A 26,084-nucleotide genomic window follows, 5' to 3' on the forward strand; every position below is an offset into this window, starting at 1 on the left:
AAGCCCGACTTGTGAAATTCTAAAATTGCTTTTCTTTTTTCCGATTCTTAATTCCCAAACAGAGTTTTTGCTTGAGAAATGCATCTACTCTATTGGGAGCTAAACACAAGTAGGGTTTTTGTGCTCTCCACGTACGACCATCCTTTCCAACAGCCTTTCGGTATCTACCCTCCTTGTCCTCTCTCTATCATCAAAACTCATAATTTTATTGAGACCCTGTGTTTGGTTGCTGAGAAAACTGGGCAAAATCAAAGAATTTGCATTTGGGTAAAATTTTTGTTATTTTTGCACATTGACCTGCACTTCTTCTTCCTCTTCAAATCTCTCATTCGTCTCTCTTCTCACAATCTCTCTCTCTCGTTCTACACTCCACTCTTTCTTTTTCATTGTTCTATCAAATCATCAAATTGGATCAATCCACTCTAAACCCAAACTACTCCATCAAATCATCCAATTGAATCAATCCACTTCAAACCATAACCCACCATTTCCCAAATTCGAAATCTACCCAAACCCCCAAAGTGCAAAAACCAATTTCCTTTAGTGCTCTTATCTCTCTCTGTCAATCTTTTTTTTTTCTTCTCCATGATTTTTTTGTGTTTTTTTCCTTCCGTTCACAAGTAGAAACCACAAAAAACAACTTGAGATTTTTAAAATTTTCAAAGGTTGTTTTTAATTTTTAGTTTTCCTCTGTTTGGTTGGAAAGAAAGTTAAGGAAATGAGGGAAAAAAAACTCATGAACCACTTTGTTAAAATGCTTCAAAACTTACGTAGCCACTACAAGACGTTGCTAGTTGAGCTGCTAGTGGAAGCCGCGGATGGTGGGAGTCGCAGACGATGAGGAGAAAAAATGGGAGTCACAGATGGTGGGAGCCGCAGATGGTGGGAGCCGCAGAGAAGAGAAAATAATAGTTAGGGTTCTTTGTTGAATGATTTCAGATGAAAAAATGAGTCTTCAGAGTAAAAGTCTGCTAATATGGATTGTTGATGTGGATTCAAAAGACTAGTTTGACAAATAGTTTGAAAGATGTATTAGTTTGGGTTTTTTTTTTTTTTTTTTTTGTAAACACTACTTTGGCTGCAAACTCTCCTACAACTGCATCTTGTTTTTTACCCCCACTAAATGGCATATAGTTGCATTTTGGAGTTGGCCCCAGCTATGGGTCAACCATAGGTAAAGTGCTACAAAAGTCAAAGCAATAGTAGCAGCCATAGTAAAGTGTAGCAAATGGTTCCTACAGCTGCATCTTGTTTTTAGCCCCACTAAATGGCATATAGTTGCATTCTAGAGTTGGCCCCAACTATAGGTCAACCACATGTACAGTGCAACAAAAGTCAAAGCAATAGTAGCAGCCATAGTAAAGGTCAGCAAATGGTTCCTACAACTGCATCATGTTTTTTACCCCCACTAAATGGCATATAGTTGCATTTTACAGTTGGCCTCAGCTATAGGTCAACCACATGTAAAGTGCAGCAAAAGTCAAAACAATAGTAGCAGCCACAGTAAAGGTCAGTAAATGGTTCCTACAACTATATCTTGTTTTTTACCCCACTAAATGACATATAGTTGCATTTTGGAGTTAGTCGCAACTATAGGTTATTATTCTTGAATTTTTGTGAGGCTCATTTGTGAGGTTTCCCATTAAGTCCTTCAGAGCACCATAAAAATGGAGTGGATCAGAAACATTTTTCTTCTGAGAATTTGAATCTAGATATTTTGATATTACATTCAATTTCATGCTGCAATAACAACTTGGCCTTATCCCAACCACTTCATAACTGAATGCCAATTTGTTTTGGATCCTTTTCAACGCCAATAGCAAGTGTAGATTAGGTAAGAAAAAAAAGAAAAGGGCTAACCCCTTCAAGATTCGCACAAAAGCTTCATGGTAACATTCCAAAATTTGGAGAAATACAAAACTCATAAGTCAACAAAAATGCTTCTCTTGAACATGATATCTATTATAAACCTTTTTTTCAGCAAATAATAATAATAATAATAATAATAATAATAATAATAATAGAATCATACAATGGATACATACAGATGGTGAGTCCCAATTAGCATCGACAAAACAAACCTGGAACACAAAAGAGATTTTTTAGATCAACATATTGAGAAAATGACTTGACACTAAAAAAGAAAGGCCAAGAAACTTTGAGATTTGATGTTTTGTTAACAAAAATCCATGAGGACATAGAACAACATATTTAAATAGTTACTTTTTCTATGAATAAGAAAAAAAGATTATACCAGTAACAACACACCAATGCTTATTTGAATAAAGTGTCATTCATGGACAAAAAACTAAAGAAACCAATTGGGACTAGGGGGCGAGGCCATGATATTATCAATTGTGTTTCTGATGCAAAACACTAGGTAGATTATTATTACCATTGAGAGTAGCATGATCTATTCGCTTCTCAGCAAATCCAATATATGATAGTATCATATTACCCTGCACACAGAATACAAACATCAAACGAAATGTGAGTTGCAATAATCAGGCAATCAAAATAGCATTTTGAACAATATAGGAACCCAACTTCCAAACAAAATAGTATGAACAAGAAACTGCTATTCCTTTCATGATACAAGCAATTTTTGCCTCCATAAATTAGTAATTACTTGATACGGAGTAAAATTTAAGGGTACAACAGACACCACCACCTCATAATTCAAAAACCATCAAGAAGGCTATGTTGAAATCTAATCACCACATCCAAATAGGTATTTCTTTTGTCTCAACAAGTGACACAAGGAAATTTTTGTATCTAATGAATACCTTTGGCTTCATCTAGTACAAGGTTTTGTTTTTATCTTGTAAACATAAATATACATCCAAACATGTATACACACATACACACACACATGCATATGCACTCCAAAGTTCTCTAGAAATTATAAATAGATTTTGTAGGTACATGGTTGTGACCAATTCTTGTCCTAGCTTGTAGTTCTAGGTTAGCCCATTGTGTACTTTTTACAAATTTTCTCTTTATGATTTGTGTTATCCTTCTAGGGATATATTGTTAATGGCCACAACCTCAATAATCTTTTTCATGTTTTCATGCATGGATTAAAAAGGAAAAATACATGATTTCCAGAGTTTGAACTTCCATTATTTTACTATAGGTACAAGGTTTACATTTTTTGGTATTTATGCCCCAATTTAGTCATTTTCATACTAACATGTGCTTATGGTGTTTTTTACATGCTTATTGATGAAATCCTCCCTTCCCAAGTCCACAATTCTTTCTAAGTTTATCAAAAGACATCAACGCATCATAGAAAATCAACAGTTCTAATATTGTAATATCTCCAACATTTGTAGAAAAAACAAGATTCCATATTTAATCTCTAGATTGTAAATTAAGGTTCAATTCTCAAAAACACATTCATATAGACACAAACCTCACTAGCCATTAGCTTTCGAACATTATTAGCATATAATTTTCCCATACATTACAAATAAGCTTAATTTGAGAGTTATACCCTAGCAATGAGAAAACCTCTTTTGGGCAACAATTCAAATCATGATAGAATTTTTTTGGTCTCCATCTCATCCTTGTAGCAACATGTACCTTACTCATGTCATTCCGCTTGTGTGGAGCTGCCATTATCTTACCAATAACATGCAAAGTAGACAGTAAAACTAAACAAGAAATCAAAATTCTTTAAGTTTAGAATCTTATACTGTAAGGAGAGTGGAACTATGAGTGTCCAAGTGTGGTTGCTTGTCAAGAGTTGAAATTTTGCTTGATTATTTGGAGGTTCTATTCAAATTCTTGGGCATAATAACTAGAGAATGAAAGATGATTAAGAAATTTGGGCAACAATAGAGCAAGTAAGAAAAATTCAAATCTGAAAGTAGTGTGCGCTGACACACCATGTTGCGGATGCCAACCACCAACTAGAAAAAATAATAGAAATAGGGTTAGGGCTAGTTAGGGAGGTGTGCATTATCCAGAAAGGGGGCAAAATAGAAGAAGTTACCACTTCTGCAGTCTCTTGCACCGTGCAATCCTGTAGTTGCTGAATACGGGAGATGGTAGACTTGGGTGTGCCAAAAGGAAGTCGGGTTAAGACGAAGATGGGAGGGTCACCGCCTAAATTCACCGATATCCGCTTGGTAAGAGGAAATAAATCTGACATCTTGGTGGAATACGACTTAGCATCAGTGAAGCACGACACGCACTTCAGCATCTCCATCATTTCATCCCAGCTTAGAGGAGGAGCAGACGCAGGAGTGTCTTTTTGGTCCAAAACCTCCTCAACAAGAGCAACACCACCAAAGGCCCCACCAAGAGTTGGGCCGACCTCTTTCTCTGCAACAACTATGTTGCTAGGCCTCGTGGTATCTGACGGGGGCATTGGCATTGGAAGGACCTCTCTCACAGGCTCTTCCCGAGCCCTCTCCGGGCAAGCCCTTTTGGCTGGAGGAGGGACCATATTGATAGCCTCATGGAGACGTTTGCGGTGCCTCTCCTTAAAATCGGCCCTCAGATCAGCTGACATGTCTTCTTCTGCTTCTGGTTCATCTATAACTTTGAGGGCTATAGGCTTTGGCTGGGGCTCAGAATGGTAAGTCCCTGGATTGCTTGGATCGAGCCTCAGGGAATCGGAGTCACCCTCGGAAGCTTGGACGGAGTTGTTTGCCGAATTGGACGAGGAAAAAGTAGATGTAGACAAAGATTCAGGAACTAGATTTGAAGCCTTGGTCACTTTTACGTTGGATCTCTTCTTCTTTTTCTTCTTCTTCTTTTTAGCTGGAGGACAGGTCGCAGATAATGAGGCCCGACCCTTCTTCCCAAATGCTCTCCTTAATTTCCCCTCTTGCATTTTCTCATATCGCTGCTCAAGACACTCCTAACGAGCCTTGGCGTCTGCTTCACATGCTTCTTTGTAAAATGGAAGATCTTTCAAGACAAAGTGTTCCCTGGGCACCACAACCATAGGCAGCCGCCTAGGAATGATGAGGAGGACGTATGGTTGGGGCTCCCGGATAACCACAAGCAGGTTCCAGGTAGAGAGGAGCGTCTGGTGGTTCCTTTCGCTAGTAGTGATCTCAAACAACTTGTTCAGACAAATGAACGAAGCCTTCTCCACCCACTCGACCAAATGACCCCTCTTATCCTTACTTACACCAGCCAAAACATAAAATATTAGCGGCCAAGTGGCATTAACTCAACAGAAAATAGTAAGGGGAGAGGCACTCAAAACCATCCCTACCTGGAATCTTTAATGAACAGTTAGGGTGGAAATCCCTTTCTGGATGCTCTATCAAGCCGACCCATGGTCCTCGGACCAGCACATGTCTCTTGGCCCCTCATTTGTTCTAGTCAGGAAGACTCGTCACCAATTGGAGGGACGGGATATGGGCGAACATACTGAAGATGTCCTTTTGCCATTTTTTATGGTGTAAACGAAGAGGACCTCTAACAGAAAGAGGTCCATATGGAAGATCATGTTTAGGATGGTGTACCCCATTAACACTTGGACGATGTTAGGATGGATATGGGCTAGAGGGATCTGGGTAAAGTGCAAGAATTGCTTGAAAATGGATGGAAGAGGAAACGGGGCCCTGCATTGAACTGCTCCTTGCTAAAGAAAATGCCGTTGTGTGCAGCCTTCTATGTGGACATTGGATCTCCCTCTACTAACTGAACACAGATGCCATTTGGGATGAAGAAGCGTTCGTGGAATTCCTACTCATTGAGAAGCTTAATGGGCTTCCCCTAATTAGGGCGTCCATTACTCATGACTGTCCGACCGCCCTTGCCACCTTACCCAGTCGCACTGGATGAGGCAATGTCCTTTTTTACAAGCATATTGGAGCGGTGGGCCGAGTCGAACCTGCATGGCCCAGTGTCGACAGTTAGAAAGCAGCCACCCGACCCTACTGCCAAAATGGCAGTGCCCCAAGGTGCCCAACTAGCTAGCATGCCTGACCTAGTGGCCACCCAAATCAGGAAACTTGATTCCACTCATTGATTCCTAACCCTAGCCAAGGACTAATTCACTGCAACCTTTAGACACACAAAGGGAAGACAAACACCCAGTAGGCTCAACAAAGCCTCAAAATGCAAAAATAACCAAACTTAAACCTAACAAGGGTTATCAAGGCACACCACCAGTAGAGTATGACGCCCCAGAGCAGTCACATACCCTCTTTTACAAAGTCCGGTAAAGTCATTTCCTGACCCACCAAAACTCCCAAGCATCACCGCAATCTCCAATCACAAATAGGCACTCTAATAAAGGAAAAACGGTAATAGACAATATAGAGGAGAAAGAGGAACATACCTAGAGAGTGCTTACGGCAAGGAAAAGAACTGAACCACGACAGCTTGAGTAAACCAGTCAACAAATCACCAATGAAAGTATCGTTATGCGAAGCCCAAGATCACTGCTTGGGTATTGTCAAAACAAAGCGAAGGGGAGGCAAAAAGTGAAATCGAAGGGAAAAAATATGTCGAGAGGGAGGATTAGCTTCCTATTTATAGGGATGAAATCCCTAGGAACCCCAAACGACAAGGCGCCCAACCGTGCTTCACTCAAGGCGACACACTGCCTGGTAGCAATTTCAAGAATGGCATCTCTTCGGACACTATAAAAGTCTTCACATGGCTAAAAAAGAAATGGGGGAGGGGGGAGGGGGAGAGGGGGTAAGACAGTCCACTTCTTGAGTTCCCAAGATGGGGTATTCTCTCTAATTGTCAATCTAACTTGAGCTTCGGAGGGTATTTTTTTGCAAGAGAGGAGAAGGAAGCCTCACTCTCAGTTGATTGGGCGACGACACCCGGGAGACACGTTACTTCCAGTTATCCGACATCAACATGCCTCACTTTTCTACATTAATTATAAGAATAATTTCCTCAGATTTCTATAAAATAGAATGGAAAGCCCAAGTGGAAGCACAAACAAAAGAAGATAGGAAAACTAAATAGTAAGGAAGAAGTCTAGTGCTATAATTGTTATCTTATTGTCTCTTGCCCTTTCTCTCTACAAGAATAAATTATTTTATTTTCGTTGCCTACCAGTTTTTAGCTATCATAAATATAATGGTCCATCAAATCACATCAAATTTCTTAAACTAAATCATATCAAATCAAACTAGATATGTTATGGTTAAGATTTAGTTTTGCTTAAAACATTATTCTTCCCTGATCAAAAGACCATTTTGGTGATTGTTGATCGTCTCAACAAATACACACATTTTCTGCCCTTATCTCATCCATTTACAGCAAATATGGTGGCAGAAAAATTTGTTGAGGGCATTGTGAAACTACATGGAATGTCGCGGTCTATTGTTAGTGATAGGGACCCTATTTTCATCAGTAAGTTCTGGTAGGAATTTTTTTAAATGTCGGGTACACAACTCAGGATGAGTTCTGCTTATCATCCTCCAATGGATGGCCAGTCTGAAGTTGTCAACCACTGTGTGGAACAATATCTGTGTTGCTTCTTCTATCAACAACCATGCCAATGGAGTACATTTCTTCCTTGGGCTGAGTTGTGGTATAATACTACTTATCACTCTTCTACAAGCATGACCCCATTCCAGGCTCTTTATGGGCGACCTTCCCCCGTTATTCCATTGTATTCGATGGGGTCTTCGCCCGTTGATGAAGTTGTTCATAGCTTTGCAACTCGAGATGCATTATCGAAACATCTCAAGGAAAACTTGGCGATAACAAGGAATCGAATGAAGCAAATAGCATATCATGGCTGACGGGATTGTACATTTCAAGAAGGCGATCTTGTTTTCCTCAAACTACAGTCTTATCGCCAACAATCCGCTTTCAACGCGCTCATCAGAACCTTGCAAGCAAATACTGTAGACCATATCTAATCGAGGAGAGAGTGGAGCCGTAGCATAAAAACTGAAGCTACCCGACAGTGTGTGCTTGCACCTTGTTTTTCATGTATTGATGCTAAGGAAGAAGCTTGGAGATGGTTCCATGATCAGTTCAGAACTTTTGCCACTTTCAGATGAGAGTTCACTTGTGATTGAACCCAAAGCCATACTAGACACTCACTGGGTGAAACACGGGGCTAAGTTTAGTGAAGAAAGTTTAGTCAAGGCATTTGCTGGCTGCGGAGAATGCTACGTGGGAGAGTACCGAAGAGCTTCTGCAGCAGTTTCCAAATTGGGACCCTGAGGACAAGCATCCACTTGGAGGGGGGAGTAATGACAAGACTTTGAATGAGCTACGATGTTCGCAATGTGCCATCAAAAGAAATCCAAAATATCATGCATGAAGACACATACGCATTCAAGTGGTTGTGGGATCATTTCGTAGTCAAGCTGCATTGAATTAGAAAGGATTAACAACCATGTGTTGGAACGAGTCATAAGTAGTGGTAGAAGAACAAAAGCTATTGCATTGATTTTTGCTTTCGCTATTGTTATTATTTTTTTTTATTTGAAGTTATTTTATTATGGTGTTAAAGACCTTTAGTTTCAGCGACATATGTTGGAAATTGCTCATGGACATCAATAAAGGATATGACAATTTTTTAACCCAATTTCTTTGTGCGGTTTGTTCTCACCCAAAGAGAATACTTGTAATCAATTGTTGTAGTACACAATTCTTTGACTGGGACCTATCATCTTGTTTGGATTTAAAGAAAGACAAATCTCCTATTTCTCTTCTTTCTTTTTTATCTATTCACCTCAAAGGGAGTGAATAGATAGTCTTCTTGAATTTAGCTCAATGTATGCCAATCTTTAGTTTTTATATATTCTTTTATTAGGATATAAAGAATAAATAAAAACAAAAAATCACTTAAAAATACAAGCAATTACATAGAAAATCACTCACAAAGCCTCCCAAAGACTTTGATATAAGAACCACAAGGTTTATACCATAAATTTAAAATCCACTAAATTTGAAGGATAAATACATAAAGTTATCTAATGATTGTACCTAATTTCATGTCCACGATGCAAACGTATCATTCTCCTTACTGGACTCCTCGACACCTTGAGAGGATGTGATCTTCTATCTTAAACTCAACAAACAAATTTAAAATGTTTTGAAACATTTTTTTATTAAACACAAAGAATAATGACTTTAAGCTTAGGGGGTGATCTTTGAAAACTCTCAAATGATATTTTACCAAAAAAAAAAAAAGTGTTAGAAAGGAAAGATTTTCCTTTTTAAACTTTAAAAATATTTTTTAAACTAAAAGATATTTCAAAGTTTTTCTATTTTAAATTCTAAATTTAAATTCATTTTCAAATTTTTATTTTCAATTTCCACATAAATAGTTATCCCTTTTGCTCATTATTCTAAATCAATTTAGTTATACTTATCTGTTTAATTTCAAATTAATTATGCAACAACCTTGAATGTTTAAAGGGAGTATAAATCATTAATATATATATAACATCTTAAAAATTACAAATTTAATTTAACTAGACTAACGCACTAATAATTTTTCTTTAGATAATTTTATAATGAAATAATGATTACACAAATCTTTTACTACTTTCAAATAGAGTTTAGAAATCAGCCAAGATCATTTATGTCTCAATCAAATATCCTAATTAATGATTAGTATACATATCTAAAAAAAAAATTAAAATCAAACCCTTTATTGAACCAAATTCTCAAAAGACAAAAAAGCAGTATTAAAAAAAACTCTTCTTGTTGATTCCAATTGAGGAACACCAAGAGGGATGAGTTAACAAAATTCTCAAAAAAAAAAAAAAAAAAAAATCATCTGAATAGTAATTTTATTTTATTTTTCAAATTTTTAGTTAAAAATTTACTAAACTCTAACTAAAACTATGAATTTATAGACTTAATAAATAGAAAAGGAATTATAATCATAATTGGTAATTGCTTATTTGACTTGTTAGACAAAATCTAAAGATGAAAGGAAAGTTTCATAGAATTGCTTATTTGACTACTCTGTTTTGTAATAGTTTTTTTATTGTAAAAATCATTTTCTAACATTAAAAGCGTGTTTTTCAAATTTCTCTACAAAAAAAAAAAAAAAAAAAGAGAAAAAACTTTCATATATACTACCTTATTTTTAATCATTTTTTTAATTTATATATTATTTTTTAAACATTCACAAAAAAAAAAAAAAATGAAAACAAATAACAACAATTAAAACTTTTCCTCAAAAATACCCTATTTTCAAAAATCTATTTTGGGAACAATTAACACATAGACATGTTCTCATTTTCATATATATATATATATATATATATATTTGTTATTGGAAGCAAAAATTAATTTTTGAAAAAGTGATCAACCAAATCTTAATTTCTTTTGAAATAGCAACCACTCAAATATTTACCCTTTTAACAAATAATAGTAGGAACAAATTTCACCGCATATTATAAGCAACCACTCAAAAAGTACTCAAATATTTTGCATTTCATATAAAAAAATATATAATAAATTATTAAAATAAGGACCGAGGAATGCGACAACAACGATGAGAAGAGTCAATACAATGTATCTAAAAAAAAGGAAATTTAAGCCCCAAAACATCTCCAACATATCCACACTCAGTAATACCAAGTAGGGTCATTTGCAAAACACTCGACCCTTTTTTTCATATTAACATCCAAAACCCACAACATCACCCCACATACAAAGTAGGGCCGTTGTTCAATGGTGATAGTGCCCACTCGGATTTTCTAGAGATTTTGGTGTATGAATTCGACCATGGATGGTCCAACACGAGTGTACTTCCTTCCAAACTTTATTGTCTCTTTATAAAATAGACTTGCTCATTTATGATTGAGATTTAGTTTTGCTCAATTCAATGCATCCTCCAATTTTCTTAACTATTAAAATAATTAAATTATAAAATAAGTAAGCCTTATTATATAATAAGTCTGACTTAAAAGATGTTGAATAAATAACAATAATGATTTAATAAAACTTAAATGATTATTTTGGATTCATTCATTGTTTAGAACTCTTATAGTTTTATTGGAATTTATTAAATAATGTCACACCACTCCGATTTAAGGGATGGGATTTTTAAAAATTAATATAAGGTTGGGTCTAGAAATTGATAGAAAGAGGAGGTGTAAATTGCCATATTAGGGGAATTTAAAATTATTGATAGGTGAAGAATCAATTATTATGATAAGGCGGAGGAATGATTTTCATATGATAAAGTGATTCACTGGTTATATACCTCTCCTCTAAGGAATTTGTGGTTTAATTGAATTACATCATGTAACTTTCAATGTTTTTTTTTACTTTTTCAATGTTTGAAAGGACATTTGATATATCAAGCATCATTTGGACCTAATTTTTATATAAATGAAATATTGGCATTGAAAATTTGTCAAAAATTTAAGAGTCATCCTAACTCAAATCACATTTTAATTAAAAAAAAAATTTCTATTATTCTTAATTTTTGTTAATTAAGAATCAAAATAATTAATAATATGATTCTTACAATAGGTGTGATTGAAAAACAAATTATTTGCAATTTTCTTTTCATCTAGACACTAATTTTTGTGTTGTATATAAAAGAACTTAGTTCCCTAGTTATATCCAAATTCTTTTATTACCATGATATTAATTTTATTGTACAATGAAAGATTAAGGGAAAACTAGGTTATGACTCACTAATTTAAAAAAAAAAATTCAAAATTTTATAAATTAGTTTTATCTTCATCCATTTAAATATATTTTAAAACACATACATTTCTCATAAGTTAAATAATTATTTCCTAAAATGACCATTTTATCTATTACATCAATAATATCAATAAACAAATAAACATGTAGATGTTTAATTGTAAAGAACCAATCTCCCTTTTAGTTATGGTGTTGTGAGACAAATTTATGACTTTTTTTTCTCTTTATAAACAAACATTCTTAAGAATATTGAACAACTATAAAATAAGAAATTTTAAAAATTAAATACAATTAAAACCAAAAAATAAAAAATAAAATAAAATATTGACCCATATTATATTTTTTTTCTTGATATCTATATTTTTAACTAGAGTCAATATTTTATTTTTATATTTTTAACTTTTAAGTTCTAAATTTTTTTTATTTTATTATTGATGTCAACCAACAAAAATTTTATTCAATTTATTAAAAAAGAGAGGAAGATGAAATGATTTATATAATATATAATATAAAATTATTATTAATTACAAGATTAGAAGGAATTTTATTTATTATAGAACATTTTTCACAATGATTTGTACTTCATATTATATTATAATTTTTTTTAATATACTTATTTGTAAGACGCTTTTATTAACTTAAAGTGATAAATTATTTTATTTTTTTAATTATAATTTTATTTCAAGAAATAATTATTTGATTTTTGAAAAATTACATGTATTTTAAAATATTTTTAAATTAACCTTCCCAACAATCTTCACGTGAAAGTCTTAGTTATATATATTTTTAAATTAGTGCAGCAGGACCAACTTTTCCCAACGATCTTCACGTGAAAGTCTTAGTCACTGTTTGGTGGCTGATTGGATACTGAGAATTATTAAGGGAATAAGCTACAATTTTCGTATTTCCAAGAGAAATAAAAACATATTTTAAATATTTAATTTTTAATAAACGTGGTTTAAATATGATAGATGACCTTGAATTAATTGAATCCGTGCTACTGGGAATCTGGGATTGATATTCAAGAATTGTAATGAACCATTTCCCATCCTATAAATACCGAACATTGCAAGCCATCTGATTCATATATTGAGTGCTCGAGTGAGTTACACATGGCCTTAATTCTCGCAACCAGCAACGGGTCTTCTCCAGCCCCAGTTGCTAATCCAGAGACTACTCGCCAAATTGCAAATTATCAGCCTAGCATTTGGGGCAATAGCTTCATCGTGAGCAACACTCCTGAGGATGAGGTAATTTTCTGATCATGTATGTAGTTTGCATAACAAGACCTAAAGATTTTCTCACTTTTTGTTCTTGCAATTTATTGATGCAGATAACTCTGGCCCATAAAGAGCAGCAGTTGGAAGATCTGAAGGAGGAAGTTAGAAGAGAGCTGATAGCTGCAGCTAGTAACCCTTCAGAACAGATAAAGTTTATCGATGCAGTTCAACGGCTTGGGGTGGCATACCACTTTGAAAAGGATATAGAAGAAGCATTACAAAATACCTATGATAACTATCATGGCATTGATGACATAAATGACGATCTCTATGATGTTGCACTTCGATTTCGACTACTAAGACAACAAGGCTTCAATATTTCATGTGGTAAGCCTCATGAATATCATGTATAAGGTGCTTGAATATCATCTAGCAAAGCTCACATATAACATTCTATGTTTTGGTGATGATTGCAGATATATTCAAGAGGTGCAAAGATGAAAAGGGAAGGTTCAAGGAGTCTTTGATCAGTGATCCATGTGGCCTACTAGGCTTGTATGAAGCTGCACATCTCAGGGTGTGGGAAGAAGATATACTAGATGAAGCACTTGCTTTCACCACCGCTCACCTCAAGTCTATGGCAGAACACTTAGAATACCCTCTTGCAGCACAAGTGACGCATGCCCTAGACCGGCCCATTAGGAAAGGCTTGGAGAGGCTAGAGGCAAGGCCTTTCATGTCTATGTACCAAGATGAAGCTTCACATAGTAAAGCTTTACTAAAGTTTGCAAAGTTAGATTTCAACCTACTGCAGTCACTGTATAAGAAAGAGCTGAGCAATATCTCGAGGTTAGTTCTCAAATCATTCTTGCACTTAAATTCAAATTAACAGTTTACCAGGTCTTTTATGTGGATTAATGTATTTTCTCAGTTGGTGGAAAGGCCTAGATTTCTCTTCAAAGCTACCTTTTGCCAGAGATCGATTGGTAGAAGGGTACTTTTGGATAGCAACATGTTGTTTTGAGCCCCAGTATTCATATGCTAGAAGAATACAGACCAAATTACATGCTCTGATAACAACTATGGATGATATATTTGATGCATATGGAACATTTGAAGAACTGGAGCTCTTTACAGAGGCAATCGGGAGGTTTGATATATGCTAGATTCAAATTACCCACAACCAATGAATTGATTTTGATATTTGAACTTTAAAAGGGAATTTGGTACTTGATTTTCAGGTGGGATATTGAAAGCGTACATCAGCTTCCTGAATACATGAAACCATGCTATCAGGCAGTCTTAGATGTCTACAAAGAAATTGAGGAGATGGAAAACACAGAAAGATCATACTGTGTCCACCACACAAAAGATGCAGTAGGATTCTTTGAACTCTTTTGTGTTTATGATATCCTATATTGTATTGTAAATAAAATGCTATATATAACACTTGCAAGATATATTTACTTGGCTGAATTTTTGTCCAAGATTAAAAGCTTGGTCCAAGCTTACTTGGTTGAAGCCAAATGGTATCGCAATGGTAACAGTTGGTGTACCCGTGTTAACAATCATGTCTTTTATTGGCATGAGAGAGACTGCAACCAAGGAAGTCTTTGATTGGCTGCTACAAAACCCTAAGATTGTTAGAGCTACCTACATAATCATTAGGCTCATGGATGACATGGCTTCCCACAAGGTACAATGAAACAACACTTCCTACTGATACTTGGATATCAATCCCATAAAGATAAAGAAAATCTATTGTATATCAATTTCTTTTTAACACCTTATATTACTATTTCTGCAGTTTGAGCAAGAGAGAGAGCATATTGCATTAAGCATCGAATGTTACATGAAGCAACATGGTGTGTCGGAGCAACAAGCATATGATGAGTTTCACAAGCAAATCGAGAATGCACGGAAGGATATAAATGAAGAGTGCCTCAGACCTACTGCAGTTCCAATGCTTCTCCTTAGTCGTCTTCTCAATTTTGCTCGATCAGGAGATGTGATGTGCAAGAGCCACAAGATATATTCACACATCCTCGAGAAGTGACGAAAAATAATATTTCAATGCTGCTCATAGACCCTGTGCCAATATGAGAGTGGAGATATATGTGACACAAATAAAGATAGTATACTCTAGCTTCTGTTTCATGTTCTACAGTATACTATGTTTGGAACAAACGCTTTCTGGTTTCTTCGATTCCTGCTTGGTGGCTTTGGTCTATTGAGGTCTGTCTGGTCTATTAAAATTTCCCATATTTCAATATTATGACGACAATATTATAAATAAATGGTAGGGTTTGCGTAATATCAGTAAGGTTCACAGTTCACCTTCATGACCTTCTATATTACATCAAGTTACCTATTAGACCAAAAGACTAAAAGTCAATATAAATCATGTCAATTGGGCTGATACCTTAACATCAAAACTAATGGGCGTATCGACAGAAAGAGAGGGAGGGAGGGAGTAAGAGAGAGAGAGGAGAAAAATAAATTTGAACTTTTTTTTTTTTTTTTAAGAACAAAAAAAACAATAAGATTGAAATAAAACATTGTAGACCCCCTTTGGTGGAGAGGACCCGGGGTTTGTTTTTCTTTCTTTTCTTCTTGAATTTTCAGGATATTGTTAGAAGGGGTACGGGACCCCCAGGTGAGGTTGGAGGCCGTCTGCATGAGACGTGCAGCAGCAGAGAGAGTGGTTGCTGATAGACAAACACCCATGTCAGTAGCTGATTCTTCTTCTCTTTAACAGATGCTGTTATGCTAAGTCTTCTCTAACAGATGCTGTTATGATTAGTGAGAAAGTGGTTGTATTAGTTAGATGGTTAGATTCTGTAATATATATATATAGCTATTGATCTACTGTATAATCACTGTGGTGAATAGAATAAATTTCTTGTTCTTGCTGAATCTGTGCCTGAGCACTTTCATGGTATCAGAGCCATAGGCTCCTGAATTTTTTTTTTTTTTTTTTCTGATTTCTCTCCCAGCAAGACAATTAAGAAATCTCCAGCAACACTTTCTGCTGCAACTTTCTTCTGATCTTTGCTTACTCACTTCAAGAACATACTGTACCTACTCCGATGGCTTCATCAACACAGACCACGCCGGAGATTGTCTCTTCTCAGGTAACCTCTACCTTGAACATGAGCATGCTGAATCATCCTCTTCCTATCAAACTAGATAGACATAATCATATCCTTTGGCATACACAAATGGAAAATGTGATATATGCCAATGGATTTGAGGACCATATTGAAGGTCTGAGACCATGTCCTCAAAAAACAATATCCACCGGTGAAGTGAACCCAGATTTTCTGGTTTGGAGGAGATATGACCGTATGATCCTGAGTTGGATCTACTCTTCTCTCACTCCAGATGTTATGGGCCAAATTGTTAGGCTACAAACATCCCATGAAGCATGGACAACCCTTCAACGAAGCTTTTCTGCTTCCACCAAAGCAAGAACAATGCAGTTGAGACTTGCTTTTCAAACAACCAAAAAAGGCTCTCTCACCATGATGGAATACATCCAAAAACTCAAACACATCTCTGATAGTCTGGCAGCTATTGGAGAACCAGTGCCAGAAAAGGATCAAATCCTTCAATTACTGAGTGGATTAGGGGCTGAATACAACCTCATCGTGGCTTCTCTCACAGCTAGAGATGATGACATTCAGCTTCATGCAGTACATAGCATCCTTTTGACTCATGAACAGAGGATGCATCTTCAAACCACGGCTACTGAAGAAGACCTCCTCATTGCCAATTTTGCAACTCATAACAGACCACGAAGGTCACAGTCCAACAAACCCTCTCAAGGGAAACCACCTCAGTCGTTCATGCCAACCATACGACCTGACACTCTTCCAGATTCACGGCAGCAACATCCTCAAGGATATTGCCCTAACCGATTCAACAATAATCGATCCCGGACAAATAACCGACCACAGTGTCAGTTATGTGGCAAGTTTAGGCACATGGTCCTCTCTTGTTATCACAGATTTGATGTGAATTATCAAGGGCCACGTGCACCAGCCTCATCAACCTCTCAAATTGGTCCCACTCCTCCTGCTCAAGCTATGATGGCAGCACCTTCCCCAGCATCAATGGACTCTTGGTTTTTGGACTCAGGCGCCACCCACCATCTCTCCCACACGGCTACTAATATCCACAATGGTACTCCCTACAATGGTACTGACTCTGTGATGGTTGGCAATGGTAAGTCTCTACCCATAACCCAAATTGGTCATTCCTTTCTTCACACTTCTGCCAAACCCTTTGTCTTACACAATGTGCTCCATGTTCCATAACTCACATCAAATCTCATCAGTGTGTCAAAATTTTGTACTGACAATAATACCATTCTGGAATTTCATCCTTCTTCATTTTTTGTCAAGGACAAGGATACCAAAGTGACTCTCCTCCAAGGCCAACTTGAACGTGGACTCTACAAATTTCCTACCTCATCTATCAGTTCACCTACTGCCAGTCCTAAACATCAAGTATTTCTCACAAAAACTCAGCCCACTACTATGCTGTGGCATCAACGATTTGGCCACCCTTCTGCTGTAATACTTCAGAAAATTTTTCATACATGTAATATTTCACATAACTCAAATAAAACAATTGATGTTTGCAATGCTTGTTGTTGTGCCAAAAGTCACAAAGTTCCTTTTTCTTTGTCCACTTCTTGGGCCTCCTCTCCTCTTGAACTCATCCATGCAGACTTGTGGGGACCAGCACCTGTTCCTTCCTCCACAGGTGCCCGGTATTTTCTGTTGCTCATGGATGATTACTCTAGGTTTGTATGGTTCTATTTGCTCCCCACTAAGGATCAGGTTCACTCAACTTTTGTCCAATTTAAAACTCTTGTTGAAAACCAGTTTCAGACGACCATTAAATGCCTTCAAACAGACCATGGTGGAGAGTTCACTGCCCTTACCAAGTTTTTATCTCTTCATGGTATACTCCATAGATTTTCCTGCCCTTATACACCTGAACAAAATGGCCGAGTAGAACGCAAAATGCGCCATGTTGTAGAAACCGGGCTCACTCTTCTTTACACAGCTGCCCTTCCATCCAAATTTTGGCCCTATGCTTTCACCACAGCAGTTACCCTTATCAATTGCATGCCTTCTCCTTTACTCAATTACAGCTCCCCATTTTCTCTTCTTTACAAACACCCACCTGATTATTTCCATTTCAAAGTTTTTGGTTGCCTTTGTTATCCACACCTCAAACATCTCAACTCTAACAAATTTCAGCCACGGTCCACACCATGTATCTTTCTTGGTTATGCAACATCTCACAAGGGTTATCTTTGCCTCAATCCTACAACTAACAGAGTGTATATCTCTAGGCATGTAGTATTTGCAGAGACTACATTTCCATTTCAGGCATTAAGTCCTTCTTCCCAACAATCATATCACATTCCTGTCACTCCAGCATTTCCTCTTCCTCCATCTCCTATTCTCTTTCCACCCACAACCAGCTCTTCTCTGGCTACTCCATCCGAACCTGCCCCTACATCACCTCCAGCCAGCTCTTTGTCTTTACCCCTACTCATTCAGGTGCCATTTGTGGATGAAGCAGCTGAAATGCCTACTGCTCCACTCCAGGGTTCAACAGCTCCAATTCCTGGCCATTCTATGATTACCAGATCCAAATCTGGTATATGCAAAAAGAAGACCTATCTTACCTCACTCACAATTGAGCCACGTACTGTTAAGCAGGCTCTTCAAGACCCCAACTGGAAGCTTGCTATGGAACAAGAATATCAGGCTTTATTGAAGAATCAAACTTGGTCTCTGGTGCCACCTCCGTCTAATGCCAAAATTATTGGGTGTAAATGGGTCTTCAAACTCAAACATAAACCTAATGGCAGCATTGACAGGTACAAAGCTCGGCTGGTTGCCCAAGGTTTTCATCAAACCTATGGCATTGATTTTTTTGAGACATTCAGTCCAGTCGTGAAGCCTTGCACTATCAGGCTTGTTCTCTCTATTGCGGTCTCTTCCAACTGGCCTATTAAACAACTAGATGTCCACAATGCTTTTTTAAATGGGGATCTTCAAGAACAGGTGTTTATGATGCAACCTCCAGGCTTTGAAGATAGCTCTTGCCCCACTCATGTTTGTCGTCTACAGAAGGCTCTCTATGGCCTTAAACAAGCGCCTCGAGCCTGGTTCCACAAGCTCAGCTCCTTTCTCTTACAGTTGGGATTCCAATGCTCAAGGGCTGATGCATCTTTATTTTATTTCCACTCTGCATACGATATTATCATCCTATTAATCTATGTGGATGATATTCTCATTACTGGCAGCAATCCATCACGGGTCCATCAAATCATTTCTCAACTTAGCTCCCATTTTGCTCTTCGAGACCTTGGGGATATTAGCTACTTCCTTGGCATTGAAGTCACTCGGCTTTCTCATGCTCTTCATCTCAATCAACAATGCTACATACATCAGCTACTTGAGCGTGCTAATCTTCATGAGGCCAAATCTGCTAGCACACCTGGTGCCTTGGGAAAATTGTTATCAACAGCAGATGGAGAACCTTTATCCGCTCTTGATGCTACTCACTACCGTAGTCTTGTGGGTGCTCTTCAGTACATCACTCTCACACGACCAGAAATCTCGTTTGTAGTGAATCGAGCTTGTCAATACATGGCTCATCCCACCACTTCTCATTTGCAAGCTGCTAAACGCATACTCCGCTATCTCAAAGGTACTGCTACTCATGGTATTTCTATCCATGCCTCACCATCTTTGTCTCTTCAAGGCTATACCGATGCAGATTGGGCGTCATGTCCCGATGATAGAAGAAGCACCAGTGGCTTTTGTCTTTTTTTGGCACCAATCTCATCTCATGGTCCTCCACCAAGCAACGTGTTGTCTCTCGTAGTAGTGCAGAATCAGAGTATCGGGCACTTGCTCTTCTCGCCGCTGAGGTCTCTTGGGTTCAGTTTCTACTCAAAGAGTTATGCATTCCTCAACAGGACACTCCTCTGATCTGGTGTCATAATATCAGTGCTACTACTCTTGCAGCTAACTCTGTCTTCCATGCCCGCTCCAAGCACATCGAGATTGATCTTCACTTTGTTCGTGATAAGGTCCTCCACAAAGAGCTTTTGATTCAATATGTTCCTTCTACCGACCAATTAGCAGATGTTTTTACTAAGCATGTTCCAAGCTGTCAGTTCTCAACTGCTCGTACTCGTCTCTCTGTTGTCCCAAGACATGTCAGCTTGTGGGGGGATGATAGACAAACACCCATGTCAGTAGCTGATTCTTCTCCTCTCTCACAGATGCTGTTATGATTAGTTAGAAAGTGGTTGTATTAGTTAGATGGTTAGATTCTGTAATATATATAGCTATTGATCTACTGTATAATCACTGTGGTGAATAGAATAAATTTCTTGTTCTTGCTGAATCCGTGCCTGAGCACTTTCAGTTGCAAGCCCATGCTTGCTGATGTGATGAACAGGAAAGGGTAATGGCTTGCTGGAGAAGGGAAAGAAACTGAGAATTAGGGGGATCCGAGAGGAAGCAAAAAGGGGGGACTTTTCGGGGGGACCTGAGAGTTTTGAGGGGAGCAAACAGAAGAGAAAGAAGAAAGGTAACGGGTTGGTTCTTGGAGGAGAAAATCAAAGAGGTCTAAAAAGAATTTGAGCAGAAAGCAAACCGTTTATCCTCGCTTGAGGACTCAGGTATGACCATTATGAGCGTTCTTACTTTATATTATTTGCTTTTTTTTCCTCTCTTCACATCGTTGATCTTAGGCAGGGTTTGAATTTTTTTTGTTATCATATTCATTCTATGCTTTTCTTTCTCTGTTTTCTCTGTTTTCCCTCAAATGACTGGGATATAGTTTACTTCCTTTGAGTTTGATGATTGATTAAATACACAATAGCTTACTACTCGTCTCACCAGTGGGCACTTCGTTTGTTGCTCATGAACGAGGTCTTGCTTGATGACTTCTTGAGTTCTTGCTCTGTTTTCTTCTCATATTTGTTTGTCAAGTTCTTTTGAAATGCTGGGGGAAATTTGGTTTGGGATGTTTCTGAGGAGGCTCAGCCTTAGAGTCTTTGGGAGATATCTGGGCAAAGGAAACGGATGGGATTGCTCCGATAGTTTAAATTGATGAATTTGTTGAAGCTGCAGTTTTTGCCTTATGTAGATCAATTATAGCATTTGCTGCCTCTGATCCAATCTGCTCACTAAACCTTTCTCTCTCTCTCTCTCTCTTTCTCACGTAGCCTTCTTTATTCCATCATATCAAACATATGAATGTAACAAGTTGATATATATATTTCTGATTACCTCAATCTCTCTTTGATGAAAGTCACAAGAGCCCATCAACATCTCTCAATCTCTCAAGCCCATGCATGAACCCATTGAATTGAGTGTCTTTGCCTGTACAAAAGGAAACTAAGCAATCTAGGAAAACACCCACAACTAATTCTTTACCCACCTCTTTCTTCCCCATCTCTACCTTTTTTTTTTTTCCTTTTTTCTCTTTTTCTCTTTTGGGTTTTCTCTTCAAGTCCGTGCGTAAAATCTCTTATGATGTCACCGGATATTATTCCGATAAAGCCGACCAGCAAAGATGAAAGCCCAGGCTTCGGCAGCTGGAAAACGGGTGCCCGCAAGCCTCCAGACCAAGTCCTCGAGTGCCTTAATCTCTCTCGCAGTCTCTTTTCATCTCACAATGACGAAGCAGCAAGCTAATTGGTATCTTTACGACAACAATGGAGGATCTTGTGTTGCAATTGCAGGTGCCGATTACTGCGTCATCACAGCCGGTACTCGGATGTCGACCGGCTACAATATCCTCACTTGTGATTACTCTAAAATCTGCAAATTAGCAGACAAATGTGTAATGGCCTCATCTGGATTTCAAGCTGATGTAAGGGCTTTACAGAAGCACTTGGCAGCCCGACACTTGATCTATCAACATCAGCACAACAAGCAGGAAAGGGTGGGGTCTTACCCGAATGTCAGTGATGTCGTTCTTGGTGGCGATGGCACTGGCAGCGACGGCGGTTCGACATCGTCTTCTATAATGCACCGCATGGCAGCTAAGCGGCGAAGAAGTCAGACTTGTTAATGGAGTTCGTTTTGCATGGCCACCCACTAAGCCCATTTCCAAAGCCCACTTACTCCTTTTGTTTATTCATCTCCATGCATGCACACATCAAAATGTATTACTTATATATATATATATATATATATATATATATATATATATATATATATATATATATTTATGCAAACTCTTCATTCTCAATAACAAGGCTTAATCCACTTTTCTTTTTTAGCTTTCAAAATCTTCATTTTCAAAGTTTAATTTCCCAAAATTCTTTTCTTAAATCTAATTTTTAAAGTTTCTATTTTGGAATTATTTTATCTTATTTTATTCTTTATTATTTATTTATTTATTTATTTTTAAATTCTCAATTTCCAAAGTTAATTTTCAAGATTCCGGATTCAAGATTTTTAATCTAATTCCCGAAGCTCCAATTTCTTCCAAATTGAATTTCCAACTTCAAAAATTCCAATACTTACACTCATTTATTTAATTATTGTTTTCTTTATTATTATTATTATTATTACATTCGTCTATTTATTCACTCATTCATTTATTTGAAGTTTCATCCCTAAATAATTCCTTAAAATCCCGATCTCCAAATTCAATTTATAATTTCCGGAATTCCAATTTTTGTATATATTTATTTAATCCTTATTACTGTTGATTATTTTATTTATTTACTTTTAAAAATTCCATCCTTAAACCATTTTTCAAAACTTCTATCTTCAAATTTAATTTCCAAATTACAAAATTCCTATCTTCGCGATTATCTATCCAACCATTGTTATTTTTATTATTCCATTCATTTATTTATTCACTCCATTTATTTAAAATCCCATTTCTAAATAACTCTTCAAATTTTCAATCTAAAAAATTTCACTATTCACATTCATTCATTTAAACATTATTTTTGTTATCATTATTATAATTTCATTTATTTATTTATTTATTTCTTCTAAAAATTCCAATCATTAAAATTCAATTCTTCAAAAATCTGACTTCCTAAATTAATTTTCAATCTCAAATATTCGACTATTCACTTTCATTCGTTTAAATATTATTCTTGTTGTTATTATTATTATTTCATATTTATTTATTTATTTTCTTTTAAAAATCTCATTCATTAAAGTTCAATTCCTTCAAAAATCCCATATCCTAATTAAATTTTCAATCCTAAAAGTTCCATTATTCGTCCAAATGTTACTTTCGTCAATTAAAGTTATCATCCCATGTTTATATATTCATTTAAAGTCCAATCCTTCCATAATCCAACATCCTAATTTAATGTTCAATCCTAAAAATTCCACTATTCGTCTAAATGTTATTTTCATCAATTAGAATTACTATCCCATATTTATATAGTTATTTAAAGACTAATCCTTCAAAAATTCATTGTCTTAATTTAATTTCTCAATCTTAAAAATTCTATAATTCGTTTAAATCTTATTTTCATCAATTAGAATTATAATCTCATACTTATCTATTTATTTAAATTCTAATCCTTCAAAAATCCAACGTCCCAATTTAATTTTCAGTCTCAAAAATCCCACTACACATTTGTTATTCATTTAAATATCATTTTTGTTAATCGCTATTTCCACGTTTACTTATTTATTTTTTCTAAAAATTCCAATAATTAAAGTTCAATTATTCAAAAATCTGACTTTCAAACTTAATTTTCAAAATCCCACTATTCATTTTCATCCTCCAAACATCATTTTTGTCAAAATCCGATTTTCCAATTTAATTTTTAATCTCACAAATCTCACTATTCACTTTCATCCGTCCAAATATCGTTTTTGATTAATTAGTAACATTATTCCGTACTTACCTATTTATTTCCCTTAAAGATCTCAACCATTAAAGTCTAATTCTCCAAAATTCCGATTTCTAAATTTAGCTATCTGAAATTCCAATTGTCCTATCTCCGAACTTAATTTTCACTTCTTAATATTCTAATGATCGTATTTATCCCGTTACTCATTTATTGTCATTATTATTATTGTTACCATTTTATTCATTTGTTTCTAAAAGGTCCACCTTCAAATGATTTTCGAGATTTCCAATTTTTATAAATCAACTTTTATAATTTCTACTTCTCAAATAACTTACAACTCTAATCCCTTTCAAAATTTAACCCCTAAAGTCCCAATTTTTGTAACTTAATTTTTCTTAAAAATCCCGAACTTTTAAATAATTATTCCAAATCCCAATTTTCTTTCAAATTTAATTTCTAAAATTCTCATTCTTACATTTAATTCCTAAGAATCCAATTTTCAAATAATCTCCAAAATTCCAATTTTCAAATAATTTCTAAGATTCTGATTCTCAAATGAATTTCAAAAATCTAGTTTTCCTTCGAACAATTTTAATCCCTGCTTAGTGATGCATGTGATATGTTTCGTGCTCTATATTGTGCACTGACTCCATTTCTATGATAGTGCACTGTTCGCTAGTGGCCCAGGTACGCATCCACTCCTATTCTGGTCATTTTCTATTGCATGTTTCGATTCCCATATGTGCCTAATCGATTTGAGTATTCCTATTGATCGCCATGTCAGCTTTATTTAATTAGTAGAGACCCGACTTTAGGGACTTAGAGGGGTGCTACGGTCTCTATCGTACCTTCCTGATAAGCAACATGACCCCCGAACCCGATCTGGTTTTTCGTAGATCACATTTTCCAAAATAAGGAGTCGCATTTAGAGTTTTCTTTCTTATTTTGTTACCCTTTAAAAATAAAACAAAAATAAGTGGCAACTCCAAGTCAATTTTTCTTAATCAATAAAAATCATTTTTTCGAAATCAAAATCGAGCTCGCCTTTGAGTGGGAAATGCATGAACCAAAATGCGGGGTCCACAAACATTAAAGTGTTTTTCTAAATAAAACTACAAAATCCGTTTTTATATAAATTGTAAATACAATTGGAAATTCATTTTTTTTTTTTGTAAAAAATAAAACTATAATTTTTTTTAACTTGTGAAAATCATTTTTTAAAAATAAAATATTAAAAGCTTTTTTTTTTTGAAAATAAAACATTGAAACCATTTTTTAAAAAAAAATTCAAAATATTTTTTAAAATAAAATTGTAAATTTTTATTTTATTTATTTATTTATTTTTTTGTAAATGACATTGTAAAAATCATGTCTTAATAAATTTTTTTTTCTAGTATTAATAAAATGGAATTGGATTTTCATTCTAATTAAATAAAATTGTAAAAGTCTTATTTTCAACATGATTTATTTTTTGTTAATAAATTTGTACAAATATTTTTTAAACTAATTTGTAATAATTTAAAAAAAAAATTGTAAATAAATTTTTAAAATCCTTTAGCTAAATAATTTGTAAAAAGACTCTCTTGCACATAAGATTAGATTTGGATACTTTCTTTTAAAATAAAATTGTAAAAATCATGTTGTAACAAAAATTATAAAAGTATTCTCTTCTGAATAAAAATAAAAAAGGAATGTTAAGGTAAATAGAATTTGTGTAAATTATATATTTTTTTAAGAAAAAGTAAATAAAAACCATTTCTTTATAAATAGAATAATTTGAAGCATTTTTTTCTTAAAAAAATGAAATAAAAACTTTCTTTTGTACTTAAAATCAATTGAAATTATCAAATTGGAATAACTTTTTTAATCCTTTGAATTTAGAAATAATTAAACCCATGTTTTTAATTAGTTTCATAAATCAATTTATACAAATTCTCTTATCATTTGTTTTTTACATTTTTGTAACATAACAAACACCATGACCTGTTTTATAGTTGGGTTTTTCTTTTCTCGAGTATCCATAATCAATTATTTAATCGTCATAATTTATTTCATTTGCATGGTAAAGACTATAGGTATATAAGCTTAGAGGGTTGTTTTGTGTGACTTATCTTTGTATTTTTCCAATAGGTAATTTGACTTTTAACTCAATCTTGGTTTATGAACTTGTCTTTTTTTCTTTTCTTTTTTTCAAATAAGGAGTTATACAAGGTTTTTCTCTTCTTTTTTTTTTTTTTCTTATTTAGTTTTCCTTTTTTAAAAATAAATAAAATAAATGATCACTCTAAAAAACCTAAGAAGGGTTTTCAAATAATCATTTTTCATAATAAATGAGTATCCTCATTGAGTAGGAACTTGTG

At 35.3% G+C, this 26,084-nt stretch overlaps 1 protein-coding gene and 1 pseudogene across 1 annotated transcript; both read left to right on the forward strand.

Moving 5' to 3' along the window:
* The first annotated feature begins 12,737 nt into the window (after positions 1-12,737).
* Positions 12,738-15,039, forward strand: LOC117907773 (annotated as a pseudogene).
* Positions 15,040-21,464: 6,425 nt separating this feature from the next.
* Positions 21,465-21,965, forward strand: LOC117905791 (proteasome subunit beta type-1-like). Its single transcript, XM_034818659.1, has one exon. The coding sequence runs from the start codon at positions 21,465-21,467 to the stop codon at positions 21,963-21,965; it is 501 nt and encodes a 166-aa protein (XP_034674550.1).
* Positions 21,966-26,084: the final 4,119 nt, after the last annotated feature.

This window comes from Vitis riparia, chromosome 18 (genome assembly GCF_004353265.1).
Source record: "Vitis riparia cultivar Riparia Gloire de Montpellier isolate 1030 chromosome 18, EGFV_Vit.rip_1.0, whole genome shotgun sequence".
In the NCBI taxonomy this organism is placed as follows: domain Eukaryota; kingdom Viridiplantae; phylum Streptophyta; class Magnoliopsida; order Vitales; family Vitaceae; genus Vitis; species Vitis riparia.